General features: G+C 49.5%; 2 protein-coding genes across 4 annotated transcripts in view; one reads left to right on the forward strand and one right to left on the reverse strand.

Moving 5' to 3' along the window:
* Pcid2 (PCI domain containing 2) overlaps positions 1-3560 on the reverse strand; it is a 29868-nt gene extending 26308 nt beyond the window's left edge. Inside the window, exon 1 of the mRNA NM_178708.3 lies at positions 2992-3560. Within this exon, the coding sequence (NP_848823.2) occupies positions 2992-3027 (36 nt within the window). The 5' untranslated portion in view covers positions 3028-3560. The remainder of the gene's footprint in view (positions 1-2991) is intronic.
* Positions 3561-3839: 279 nt separating this feature from the next.
* The window catches only part of Cul4a (cullin 4A), a 42318-nt gene continuing 33458 nt past the window's right edge, over positions 3840-12699 (forward strand). For 2 of the 3 annotated variants that reach the window (NM_146207.3, NM_001363448.1), the window contains exons 1-2: positions 3840-4120; positions 4411-4526. In NM_146207.3, the coding sequence (NP_666319.2) occupies positions 3973-4120; positions 4411-4526 (264 nt within the window). In that variant the 5' untranslated portion in view covers positions 3840-3972. The remainder of the gene's footprint in view (positions 4121-4410; positions 4527-12699) is intronic. The other variant, NM_001363450.1, reaches the window with a different exon arrangement.

Consider the following 12699-nt stretch of genomic DNA (forward strand, 5'->3'; position numbering starts at 1 on the left):
TAAATTTAAAAAGCATGTGGCCCAAAAAAGGCTCAAGGAAGGACAGGGCCAGGTTCAAAAGCCATAGAAACCAACTGAGGCAGCTTTCAGAAAATTTGAGCTTCCAAAAGAGTATAGTGGTGATAAAGTATAACTGGGTATCAAAAATAATCCAAATTGTGTGCTGGGTGTGGCGGCCCATGCCTTTAATCCCAGCACCTGGGAGACGGAGACAGGTGGATCTGTATTTCTATATGCTCAAGGAGAGCTGGATCTACAGAGTGCGCTCCAGGACAACCAGGACTATGTAGAGAGACTCTATCTCAAATACACACATACATACATACATACATATGTACACACACATACATATCCATAATGGTTTTTAAAGAAAGAGTATAAGGGGAATTATGTTTTAAATTTTACTTTTTTTATTTGTTTCAGCTGGGTGTTGGTGGCACATGCTATTAATCCAGCAACTGGGAAGCAGAGGCAGGCAGATCTCTAAATTCAAGGCCAGCCTAATCTACTGAGTGAGTTCCAGGAGAGCCAGGGTTACACAAAGAGAGTCTGTCTTTAAAAGCAAACAAACAAAAATTGACTAAGTTATTTTATTTTAGGATCTGCCATGTGGGTGCTGGGAACTGAACCCAGGTCCTCAGCAAGATCAGCAAGTATCCTTAACCTCTGAGCTATCTCTACAGCCCAGAAATTATTCTTTAACATAAAAAGCAAACAGCAGATACAAATAGAAAGAGGGCCAGGATGTGACTCAATGAATGATAGAGCACTTGCCTAGATGCATAAGACCCTAGCTTCAGTCCCCAGATCCACATAAAAAGAAAATCAATATAGAAAGGAAAACAGAAAAATCATATCCTGGACAACGAAGACGATACCTGGTCTGGGAAAGGGCTCTCAGTGAGGGTAACCCACCTCTACAAAAGGGACTGGAGGACAGGAAGCTCACAGTCCCACATTATCTAGAACAAGAATACATGCAATGTGTAACTCTGGATTGCACTCTGGATTCAAAAAACAAATCCTAAGAAACAATTTGCACACCTAAGCGATCCATCCCATATACAATCACCAAACCCAGACACTTTTGTGGATGCCAACAAATGCTTACTGAAAGAAGACTGTTATAGCTGTCTCCAGAGAGGCCCCACCAGTGCCTGACAAATACAGAGGTGGATCCTCGAAGCTTACCATTGGACTGAGCACAGGATCTCCAACGAAGAAGCTAGAGAAAGGACCTAAGGAGCTGAAGGGGTCTGCAGCCCCATAGGAGGAACAACAATATGAACTAACCAGCAACCCCAGAGCTCCCAGGGACTAAACCACCAAAGAAAACACATGGTGGGACTCATGGCTCCAGCTGCATATGTAGCAGAGGATGGCCTAGTCAGTTATCAATGGGAGGAGAGGCCCTTGGTCCTGTGAAGGCTCTATGGCCCAGTGTAGGGGAAGGCCAGGGCCAGGAAGCCAGTGTGGGTGGGTTGGTGAGCAGGGGGAGAGGGAAAGGGGATGGGAATTTTCAGAAGGGAAACCAGGAAAGAGGACAACATTTGGAATGTAAATAAAGCAAATATCTACTGAAAAACAAAAAAACAAAAAATGTGCAAAACATTGGAAAATTAAAAGTTACATGCATCAGTGTCAAAGTTCTCAGGCTACTAAATGCATTGTGGTTACAGTGAATGTCCTTGTTCTTAGGGCTACGATGTCTGTGATGTTCTTTGGCTGTGGGTTCTGAATTAGAGGTAATTTATTACTGTTAACCTTAGGAAATGGAGTAAAGTTTCCTTCTAGTTTGACCTTGAAGAAAAGTGGACCTCACTCCTTGCTGTAAGGAGTAGACTCCTCAAGCTCCACGTTTCTCTCTTTGAAACATATGCAGGCTCCCCTTGCAGGCCATCAAAACATCACTATGGACTTGGGATAACCCGGAAGCAGCACAAGCATGCTGATGCCATGCCATTCCCTGTGACAGGAAAGAAAGACCTTTATTCCTGGCTCAAGCAGTCACAAGAGTAACAGGCTACTCTTAACCTTATTAACACCGGTAAGGATGGCAAAATTCAACCAACCTGACCCCAACAGCTTCTGGGAAATCAGCACAGGAATCATGGGGAAAGAGAGACAAGCAATTTGTTAACAGGTAGCCACTGGCCAAGGCTATTGCCAGTGTGTTGAAATAAAGACTGGTCTTTTGGCCAACAATGAGATCACTAAGGTTCAAGCGTGATCTCCAGAATTAGCATCTTGCTAAGTGTTAAACATGTGCACTGTAGAGCCAGTCTCTGATGCTTCTGAGCTGGGAAGACTTGGGTTAGCCGCCTACGGAGCTCTTCAAGGAGGGCCTTGTGATGGAATCAAAGAGAATACATATGCACACGCAGCACCGACAATAGTGCCGCTACTTAAGAAGCACACAAGTACTGCTTCTAGTACTGTAGTACCCAAAACTGAGCTGTTTGGGACAGGAAAAGGGGGCTTTGGTAATAGAGCTAAGCGCAAATCCAAGGTTCATAAGCAGCCATGAGCAGCAAGTGTAGTCAGTTAAAACGTTCATCAGTCTTCCCTATCTGGCTGCCCCTTGCACCAGGTGTGTTGCCTAGTGGGATTCACATCTTCAACACCCTAGAAGACGCAATCACGGCCCTCCACCCGGATGCAACAGTGTTTGCCTGTGCCACTCCCAGGCTTTAAGTAAAGCCTTGATGGGCACCGCTGCCAAGAGACACAACGTGCTTCGTGCGGACAGCAGCGCTGACTACACAGACAACCGTTTCTACAAGTGGCCCCGATCTTGCTACCTCCACCTCGGATCCTCCTCCTCCTGGTCCACCGGGCAGCACCTGCAACTTCCGAACAAGGCAGGCTGCCCACCGCGTGCAGCACACCCTCCTCGCCTCGAGGCCAGCCGCAGGACCCCCGGCACCGTCCGACCCGGCCCCAGGACTCACCCCTCGTGGCCCGTAGGCCAGGATACCAAGCGAAACCCACCTGCTGTAGGTACTGGTTAATGGTGATGTGCGCCATAGCGGCGGCCGCGGGTGTTGAGTGCCTCACTTCCGGCGCAGGTCCGTTTCCGCTCCTTGTCCCCACACGGTAACCTCTGCACGTTGGTTCCGGAGCGGGTGAAGGTGGAGCGAGCCGAGCCGAGCCGAGCCGAGCCGGTGGTGAGAGCACTTCTTTGGGGGCAGCTGTCAGCGCGGTCGCCGGGACGCCTCGGGTGCGGCGGGGGCGCGCGCGAGGGCGGAGGACTGACGTGGAGGAGTTCCCAACCGACTTGGGAACGTGTCCCTGGTCACGTCGGTGTGCTAGCGACCCGATTCCTCGCACCCCTCTCCCATGAGGGTGACCCGATCCCCAACCCTCCGTGTGCAGAGGCGCTCCTGACTCTCCCGGAACCAAAGTCCAGAGCCCACTGGGAAGGCGTCCCGCGCACTCCTAGGATGTGTTCCTGAGTCCTCCCACATCTCACACTGGGGCACCCCAGATAAATGGGTGCAGAGCATCCCGTCCCCAACCCCTCGGCGCGCTAGCGCACGGAGCAGCATCCCTGAGCATCCTAGGTGTAAGGTGATCCAGGAGGCAAGGTTGCCGGGTGCTTTTATCCACTCAAGTCCTCGCCGGGGTGTCCTCGTCACGGCCCTCGACGTGACGTGGGGCGGCGAGCTCCGGAGCCCTCGGTGCAGGTGTCACGGCGCCCTCTCGCGAGCATTCGTTGTAGAACGCCTGCGAGTCCCCGAGCCCTCCTTGGGCGGAGTTCGCGCATAGGAGGAGGAGCCGGATCGTTCCGGTGCGCGCCGCGGCGGTTGGGCCTCGGGCGCGCGGACCCGGCCGCGAGCAGAAAGAGGAGGAGCCGAGCGCTCACGGGCGGAGCCCGACAGCAGCAGGAGGAGGAGCCGGGCGCGCACGGAGCGGGCGCAGGGCAGGAGGAGGAGCCGGGCGGCGCGGGGCGGGGCGGCGTCCGGCCCAGCCATGGCGGACGAGGGCCCTCGGAAGGGCAGCGTCTCGGCTCTCATGGGCCGCACCAACGGCCTCACCAAGCCCGCGGCGTTGGCCGGTGGCCCCGCCAAGCCGGGGGGCACGGGAGGCTCCAGGAAGCTGGTCATCAAGAACTTCCGAGGTGGGTGCGCTCCGGTGAGGAGCGAACGGGGCGGCCGGCGGGTCGCGCGCTCGGACAGGGCCTCCTGGGGCTGCCCGGCAGGCCCTGTCCCCGCGCCCCGGCCCGCCTGGTTCCCGCACTGTCCCGTCTCGGCGCCGCAACCCGACTTGTCCCTGCACCTCACGCTCCGCCACGTCCCCGCGCCCCAGCTGGCCCCGATCCCGCACCTCCTGGCTAGCCCGGCCGGGCCCTGCCTCGGTGCCCCGGCCTGTGCTGTCCCCGCGCGGCCGTTGACCCTCTCTCCCCCACAGACAGGCCGCGGCTGCCTGACAACTACACTCAGGACACGTGGCGGAAGCTTCACGAAGCGGTCAAGGCCATCCAGAGCAGCACATCCATCAGGTACAACCTGGAGGAGCTGTACCAGGTGAGCGGCGGCGAGGGCCTGCGAGCACCTGGCTGGGTTCCTCCTCCAGCAGCCACCGGGGCCAACGCTAGGGAGGCCCGCCCGTCCGCCCGCCCGCCCGGGGAGAAGCTGCGGCCCGAGCCTTCCCTAGCGGAAGCCGCGAAACCCTGGGTCAGCAGGTGTTTCTATGGATCGCCGCCCTGGATTAGTGCTGTGTGTTGAGGCTTAGACCAGGCTGCTTAGGAGGTGTACGTTTTCCCAGCGCCAGAAGAAAGGAGGTGTTTGGAGCTAAGAGGCACAGAGCCCCCAGCAGTCTTCAGTGTTATCAGAGTGCCAGTGTGTTATACATGGAACTCAGTACGGCCCCACTTGCTAGTAGGGTCCCTGGGTTGTGACACACACACCCCCTCCCCAACACACACACACTGTTTTGTAGTTTAATTATTGCAAATAAGGTTGCAGACAGATTCTGGTAGGGTTTTTGTTTTGTTTTGTTTTGTTTTTTTTTGAGACAGGGTTTCTCTGTGTTGCTCTGGCTGTCCTGGAACTCACTCTGTAGACCAGGCTGGCCTTGAACTCAGAACTCCACCTGCCTCTGCCTCCCGAGTGCTGGGATTAAAGGTGTGCGCCACCACGCCCGGCGATTCTGGTAGTTTTAACTTAAAGACAAGTTGTGTCTGCAACAGGGGGGGAAAATCATCCGAAGTACATTTTGCTGTTTCAAGCACACTTTTCTGTCATGGTTTTATACAATAACTGCTAAATATTCTGTGTTTTAGTTTGTGATAGAACAAATAATTACTTATATGTTACTTAAAAGTTACCTAAGAGGCTTGTTTTATCCTGGTTACAAACTGAGTGTATTGTAAGTTACAGAAAGCACAAGAAGAAAAGTAAGCAGTGGTACCCGAAGGAACCTGTGGCAGGCCCATCACTCCCAACCCCAAACTCCCAAATCCAAAACTTGTAGTGCACTCATGAAAAAAAGACCCACACCTGACTTCCTCTGCTGGGCCTCAGACAGAACACAGTATATGCTAAAACTGTTGAATAAAATGACCATCGAGCTAGGGCCAGCCAGATGACCCAGTAGGTAAAGCGCTGGCAGAGCCAGCTTGACAACTTGTGTTCGAACCTCAGAACCCTCAAAAAGGTGGAAGGAGAAAACTGACTGGAGACGCATCCCCAGACCTCCAGCCTCTTGACGTGACACAAGCACCCACACATACACTTGGTGTACACACACAATGATAAAACAAGGGATATGGGGTACGAGTCAGCTTTGTGTCTGTTTACACTTGATTCTCAGTACCCAGATACATCATTGTGTATGTGCAAGTATTAATCCGGAAGAAAAACATCTGAAATCCACAACACTAGTAGCCCCAAGCATTCTGGGTAAGGGACCACTGGCCGATGGTGACGGATTGGTGTATATGTGTCTGTTCTTTGTCTTAAGTTTGTGAGTTGATTGTGTATTGAAGGAGAGGATTTTATTTAAGGTTTTGTTTTTGTTTTGTTTAGACAGGGCTCACTGTGTAGCCTTGGCTATTCTAGAACTCACTGTGAACAGTCTGACTTACAGAGATCTTCCTGCCTCTGTCTCTTGGTGCTGGAATTAACATTATGCACTACTACACCCGCCTAAAGATTTGCTTTTATTTTTATTATTTTAAGTATGTGCCTATGTGTAGGTGTGCATATGAATACAGTGTTGGGGGCATGTGACATGTGCTCCAGTAGGTTTATTTTGTTTATTTTATTTTTTTATGAGAAGAGAGAGTCGGTTGGTTTTATTTTTTACGAGATTCACTGTGGGGCTGGAGAGATGGCTCAGCAGTTAAGAATGCTCTTACAGAGGTCCTGAGTTCAATTCCCAGCAACTACATGGTGACTCACAACCATCTGTCATGGGATCTGATGCCTCCTTCTGGTATGTGTGAAGACTGGGACAGTGTACCTTATAACTATGGGGAAAAAAAAAGGTCTCACTGGGTATTAGTCCCGGCTGCCGCTCATGTGCCGGGGCTATAGGTTAACTCTAACATACTTGTCCCAGTAGATTTTAATGGCCTAAGATAGAGTTGTTTGCCAGCCGCTCAGTGAAAATGTAGACTGTTTCCCTCCCCGGTAACGAAGGGCTGCCCCGTGAACTCATCCCCTCCCGTTCCCCAGCTGTGGCAGCTGCTGCCGTGTTCTCTCTACTCCTCCACCTCTATCTAGAAGGAGCAGCGCATTTGCAGTCCTCTGGCATCTGGCTCTTATCTAGAATGGCGTTTGCCATTTCCTCTGGTGCTAACAGTTTGGCATTTTGGTTTGTTTGTTTTTGTTTATTAATGTGTTTAGTATTTGAAATAGAATTCCTTCCATCCCTGTCCTCCTCCTTTCCTCTCTCCATGGCCCCTGGACACCCTCTTTGAAATCCCTCCTTTGTGCCCCCAAGTGCATATTACTTTTATTAACAAGTAGAGTGTCTATAGTGCAGTTGGCTTATTCATCAGGTAGTGGCCGTTTGGGTGTCCAGTGGGAACATGACCAGCAGGGCCGCTATGAACGTTGCATACATCATGTGTGGGAATGTGTTTTCATTCTTCTCAGGAAAGTATCTCAGATACAGAAAATGTGTGCTTCCTTTCATAAGAAGCTGCAGCTCTTCCAAGTGACTCCATTTTCCCCACTGCGGTAGCTTGAGGGTCCTTTACTCCACATTCTCACCAGCATTTGGTGCCGTCGAGTTTTACAAACGGGTTTAATTTACCGTCCCTGTTGACGGCAGGTGTCTGTCTGTTTGTGTGCCTGTTGCTCTTCTATACTTTTGATGCAGTTTGCTGCTCAGATCTGCTGGCTCCCTGCCTCCTCCTGCCATCCCCTCTCCCTGCTTCCCTCTTATCTCACTGTGTAGCTTGCTCTGCCTGCAAACTTGGAGTCCTCCTGTGCCAACCTCCCAAGTGCTGGGATTACAGATATGGGCCAGGGTGCTCAGCTTCATCTGCTTAGATTATTTTCCCGTTATTGAATGTGTGAGTTTAGTATGTATTCCGGATATAAGTTCTATATAGGTGTTGCTAGTATTTTCTTCTAGCCCATAGCTTATCCCTTAACTAATCTATGTCCTTTGAAGAACAGTGATTTAAATTTTGAAGTTAAGTGTCTTATCAGCTGTTCTTTTAGGTTATGTTTTTAGTATCCCCCTAAAAAATAAAAACTAAACTTTTGCCATAACTGGTAGTAATAGCACACTTATGTAACCCCAGCACTCAGCAGGCAGAGAAGAGTTCAAGGCCAGCCTCCTCTACTAGCCAGCTCAAGGCCAGCTACATGAAACCCTGTCTCAAAAACAACAAAGCAACAGATCTTTGTCCTAATCTAAGACCTTGTATTTAGACAGAGCTGACAGTTTTACATTTAGATCTGTGATCTATGTTGTGTGGACATCTGTGTGTATGGTGAGATATAAATCTAGATACAGTGTTTTTCCCATAAGTGTCCAGGTGTTGGGCACATTGCCCAACTGCCTTTCTCCGACAAGACCAGTTGTCTGTCTAGGAGGGGTAGCCTCCAGCTTTTTCCCACATTTGTCTGAGCTATTCTTGGTCTTTTGCATTTCTTTATGAATCTGAAAAACTGATTTCTGGCTTTCTCAAGGAACCAGCTTGGGTTAGAGTTATGGTGACTCTTAGATCACCTAGAGAGAACTGACTCGGCCTTAGAGATAGAAGGCTCACTGTTGGGGCTAATATTTCTCAGCAGTGATTTCTTGTTTCATTTGTAAAGATGTTACAAACCTTTTATGGAATTTTCACCTTACCTTGAATTCTGACTTGTGATTCTTGCTTTTACTTAAAATTACCATTAATTTTGTATATTGAAATTGTCCTTCTAATTTGCTGGCCTTGCCTGTTTTCTGTAGATCCCATTGTATCTTCTGCCCAGACAATCACATGTAGCTAGAAAGCTTTTTGCTTTCCAAGTTTTGTGCCTCTTATTTCTTGGCTTTGTCTTGCTAAACTGGCAAGAGCCTCTGGGACAGTGGTTGGAAGTGAGAGAGCCGGTGCTGTCTTGCTCTAGATCTCTAGAACTTTGGTTTGCCACTGTTGAGTGTGACGATGCTACCATGTAGGAGGGTCCTTCCTGCTCCCCGCTAATTTAATGAAAGCACATTTCTGCATCTATTACGGGATTGCTTAAGTTTTGCTTCTTAGTTGGTCGATTATGTTCATTAATCTTTCTTTCTGTGTTGAATATAAGGACAGTCTTGCATGCTTGGGCTATATCTTTTGTTTTAGACCTGGTCTCCCTGTGCCTCCTTGGTGGACTTGGAACCCCCTGTGTAGATCAGGTTGGCCTCAAGCTCACTGAGCTTTCCCTGCCTCTGCCTGCTGAGTGCTGCTGGAGTTAAAGCCACTGCTGCTGTGGCCGCTCTGTTACCTTTCTTATGTGTTGAGTTGAGTGATTAATTTTTTGTTAACTTTGTCTTAATGTATTATTTTCTTATTATGTCTTTGATCAGTTTGCATGTCAAAGTAATATTGGCCTTATGAGTTTAAAATGATTTTCTCTTCCTTGTATAGAATTGGTATTGTTTTTTTCTTAAATGTTTGAAGGAATTCCCTAGAGGAGCCATTTTGGTTTTCATTTTCATTTTATCATTTTATATGTATGGATGTTTATCCTGCATGTGTATCTGTGCCCCAGATCCAAACCTAGTGTGCACAGGGCAGAAGGGGTCGAATCCCCTGGACCTAGAGTGAAGTGAGCTGCTGAGTGGGGGCTGGTATCAAGCCTGCATCCTCGGAAAGAGCAGCTTTTCCCTGCCGAGCCATTAAGTGCACAGCGATTGTTCCTAGTGCCCCTGAGGAGGACACCAGCTGTCTTGTCTTCCGAGTCTCTCATTCTCAGCCGTGCCTCAGCTACTGTTGCTGCCACAGGTGTGAGTCTCTCACACTTCTGAAGGCTTCTTTCTGAATTTCTGCCTAACCTTTGCATCTTGTTTATGGCTATTGTTTTGTCCTGACCCACTACCTCTGTTCTTGATACCCCCTCCCCATTAAGAAGATTAGTGACAATCCTTGAATGGATGTTCAACATTCTAAATTCTAACTGGTGTGCCAGATATTTTTATATTATTGTAAATTCGTGTCCTTTATTCTGGCCATAGTTTAATGATTTAAAGACCATCTGGTCTTAAGCCTCACTTTTAGGATTTGTTAGGCCAGGGCAGACTGCTGCTGTATCTAGGGCCAGACGACCCTACCACGGAAACAGACCTTCCTAGGTGCCTTGACTGGTTTTCAGCTGGATATGGAAAAACCGCTATTCTAGGCCCCGTGAGAACTCCAGCACTTTTACCTCCACTCTTCTAGATGGTTCTTTCCTCGTCCCAGAACGTGTACCCTTTGTTGCATATTGGGGGTTCTTCATCTCTCTTGACTCGGTTCTGCGTGCAGCTGCAGCTGGGTAGGAAACTGGAGCAGCTGGCACTCCCCAAAGATCTTCTGGCAGCGTCCAAGACCCCAGCCAACGTGCCACCTGTGCTGCGTCTGCTCTTTGTCTATTTGTTTGTCTTAGGTTTTGTTTGTTTGCTTTTTGGTGCCCAGGGCCCCTAAAATACTCTGTTCTTTGTCTTTTTTATTCCCCCCCATTATTTTGACTGGGAACAAGAACTGCACCAAAACACCTAAATACTCGGGTTTTAGCTTAATCAAATACCTCTTGCTACTAATGCTGTCCTGTGACCTAGAGAGTGCAGTGTCCAGGCTCGGCTGTCCCGACAGAGGAGGTTCCTTTCCAAATACGGCAGGCATGCGACGGGCGTCCTAGGCTGAGCCCTCGTGCATCCCGGGCTGCTCCATCTCACTGAACACCTACCCGTGAGGACTCAGCTCCATCTTTGTTAGGGCAGAGGGGTGGCTCTGGCCTCCGACAAATAGTGCTCCCCTGCCCTCTCCTGTTTCCAGCTGTGCTTTATGCCCTACCACAGAATCTTAGTTGACAGCACCACTTTTTACCAGAGGCTGGAAATACTTAGTTTTGAAGTCTAATATAAATATAGGAGCTCATTGGCCATGGCTCTCTGCTCAGCAGCTCTTTTTCTGGGTATCACGTGGGTTCTATCTGTCATCCATGGCGAGGAGGTCTCCTGGCTCCCATCCTCTGTATCTTCCTCTGAGCAGGGTTGTTTTGAAGATGCAGGTCTTTTGCTTCTGAAGACTTGAGTCTGAATCACTCAGAAGGACATACTCCTGTGACTTTCATACTTGAATTTTGTCCTTTGGTCACCCTAGTCTCTAGTGCACATCAGAGGAAGACCCAGTGTGGAGCTCCACCTGAGAACAAACTCCTCAGGGTGGCCTAGCTTCCAGGGAGAGGCCAGCTCTGGGCTAGAGTACACAGCAGGGCTGGAAGGTTCATCCCTGTCAGTCATGATAGTGAAGGAGGGAGCAGTGTGGGTCTGTGGAGAGCTAAGTGACAGGGTTGGCTAAAACTGACATGGGAAAGCCAGCCCAGGGAGTGGTGGGCAGGTCCTATTGCAGGGACCACTTTGAGGAAGTCGCATATTAGTAGAGCATAAATTCAATACAAAAGCAGAGAATATGTCCTCTCTGACTTGCCTGTCCCACCAGAGCCTGCCTGCCTAGTCTAGCAGCCTCCTGCTCACCTCTCAGATTTGTCTGTTTAGCTCTTGCCGCAGCCTTGAGAGCCAAGGTTGGATTTGGAAGGTAGTGACAGAGTGGGACCCGAGATGCGTGTCTCCTGAGAAGTTTCTGAGTTTCCTGTTGCCTGGATTTGGGCCCTGATTTTATTTTGTATTCTTATTTCTTTCAGGTAGGCATCTAGAGGGGTCCAGTATCCCAGCCCCACTCTGGGTGAGAGTAGTAGGGGGAGGAGGGGTGGGGAGGCAGCAAGTCTGTATAGAAATGGTGACCCCAGGCCATCCTTACCACAGAAAGTGCCACCAATCCTGGACTTCTGGGTCTGGGTAGTGTGTTTTACTGGTCTTCTGATGTGAGTTCAGGATCATGTCGGGTCCCACTCTGTCATAGCATGTCTCTGTAGTGGCTGGGCTCGAGTAACTAGGTCTATGAGGTAGTTTCCTGAGGGCTTCCCAGACCTGCAGTTGAAGCTTGTGTGCTTTTTTTGTCAATGAATCCAGTGACACAGGCCATGATTTCTTGTTCCTGTTTTCTGTGGCTTCACCTTGAAGGGTCTCTGCATGAATTTGCATTTAATGAACACCAGCAGAGCCCAGGCCTCCAGCCGCCTGCGGTCCCTTCTTTCATTCAGTGTTCTTCACCTGAGAGGTGACTGTTTGTGGCACAGGAAGCATTTTGTTTTAGTAGCAGTAAATAGTCTTCAGGTGGTATTTAAGAGAGCAAATGGATGGCCTTGGACACCACGGCCCCCGCTTGTCAGTGCTCAGCATGGCGCTGGCGCAGCCTGTCGGTCACTGAGGAGTCTGCTGTGGGGCGTGACCCTTGGGATGTAGGAGCAGTATATTTTCAGGAATGAGTGGATATGAGAGCAGCTACAAACTGGCACAAGCAGAGTCCAAAGGCTGCCACGTCCCACCTTTGGTTGTTGGACTAAACCTTGCTTCTCTAAGGTGATTCCTTTTTAAATGCCCATAGCACATTGTCTTAGCCTGACTGGACCCTTCCTTCTTACATCAAGAGAGGACATTTGGAAACAGTCTCCAGGACAGGTATAGCTTGTGCTCAGGCCTGCAGTAAGTCTGTGCTACCTGTGGGCTGCCACCTGCCTTGAGGTGTTCTCACATATTAGAAATAAATCAAGTCTCAGAGTGTTTCATGTCAGTAGGTGTGACAGCCATAGCACACCCTTAATCCCAGTACTCAGGAGGCAGAGGCAGGAGGATCTCTGAGTATGAGGCTAGACTGGTCTATATAGCAAGTTCCAGACAGCCACAGCTGCATAGTGAGACTCTGTCTCAAGAAGAACAAAGAGAAAAATGTTCCTTTCAAATGACTATTTTGTGAAGGACAGTATACCATACACACAAACTGGATATTACAAAAAGAAGATGGGGCTGGAGAGATAGCTCAGTGGTTAAGAGCACCAACTGCTCATCCGAAGGTCCTGAGTTCAAATCCCAGCAACCACGTGGTGGCTCACAACCATCCGTAATGAGATCCGATACCCTCTTCTGGTGCGTCTGAAGACAACTACAGTGTAC

The sequence above is a fragment of the Mus musculus genome, chromosome 8 (assembly GCF_000001635.26).
Source record: "Mus musculus strain C57BL/6J chromosome 8, GRCm38.p6 C57BL/6J".
Taxonomy (NCBI): domain Eukaryota; kingdom Metazoa; phylum Chordata; class Mammalia; order Rodentia; family Muridae; genus Mus; species Mus musculus.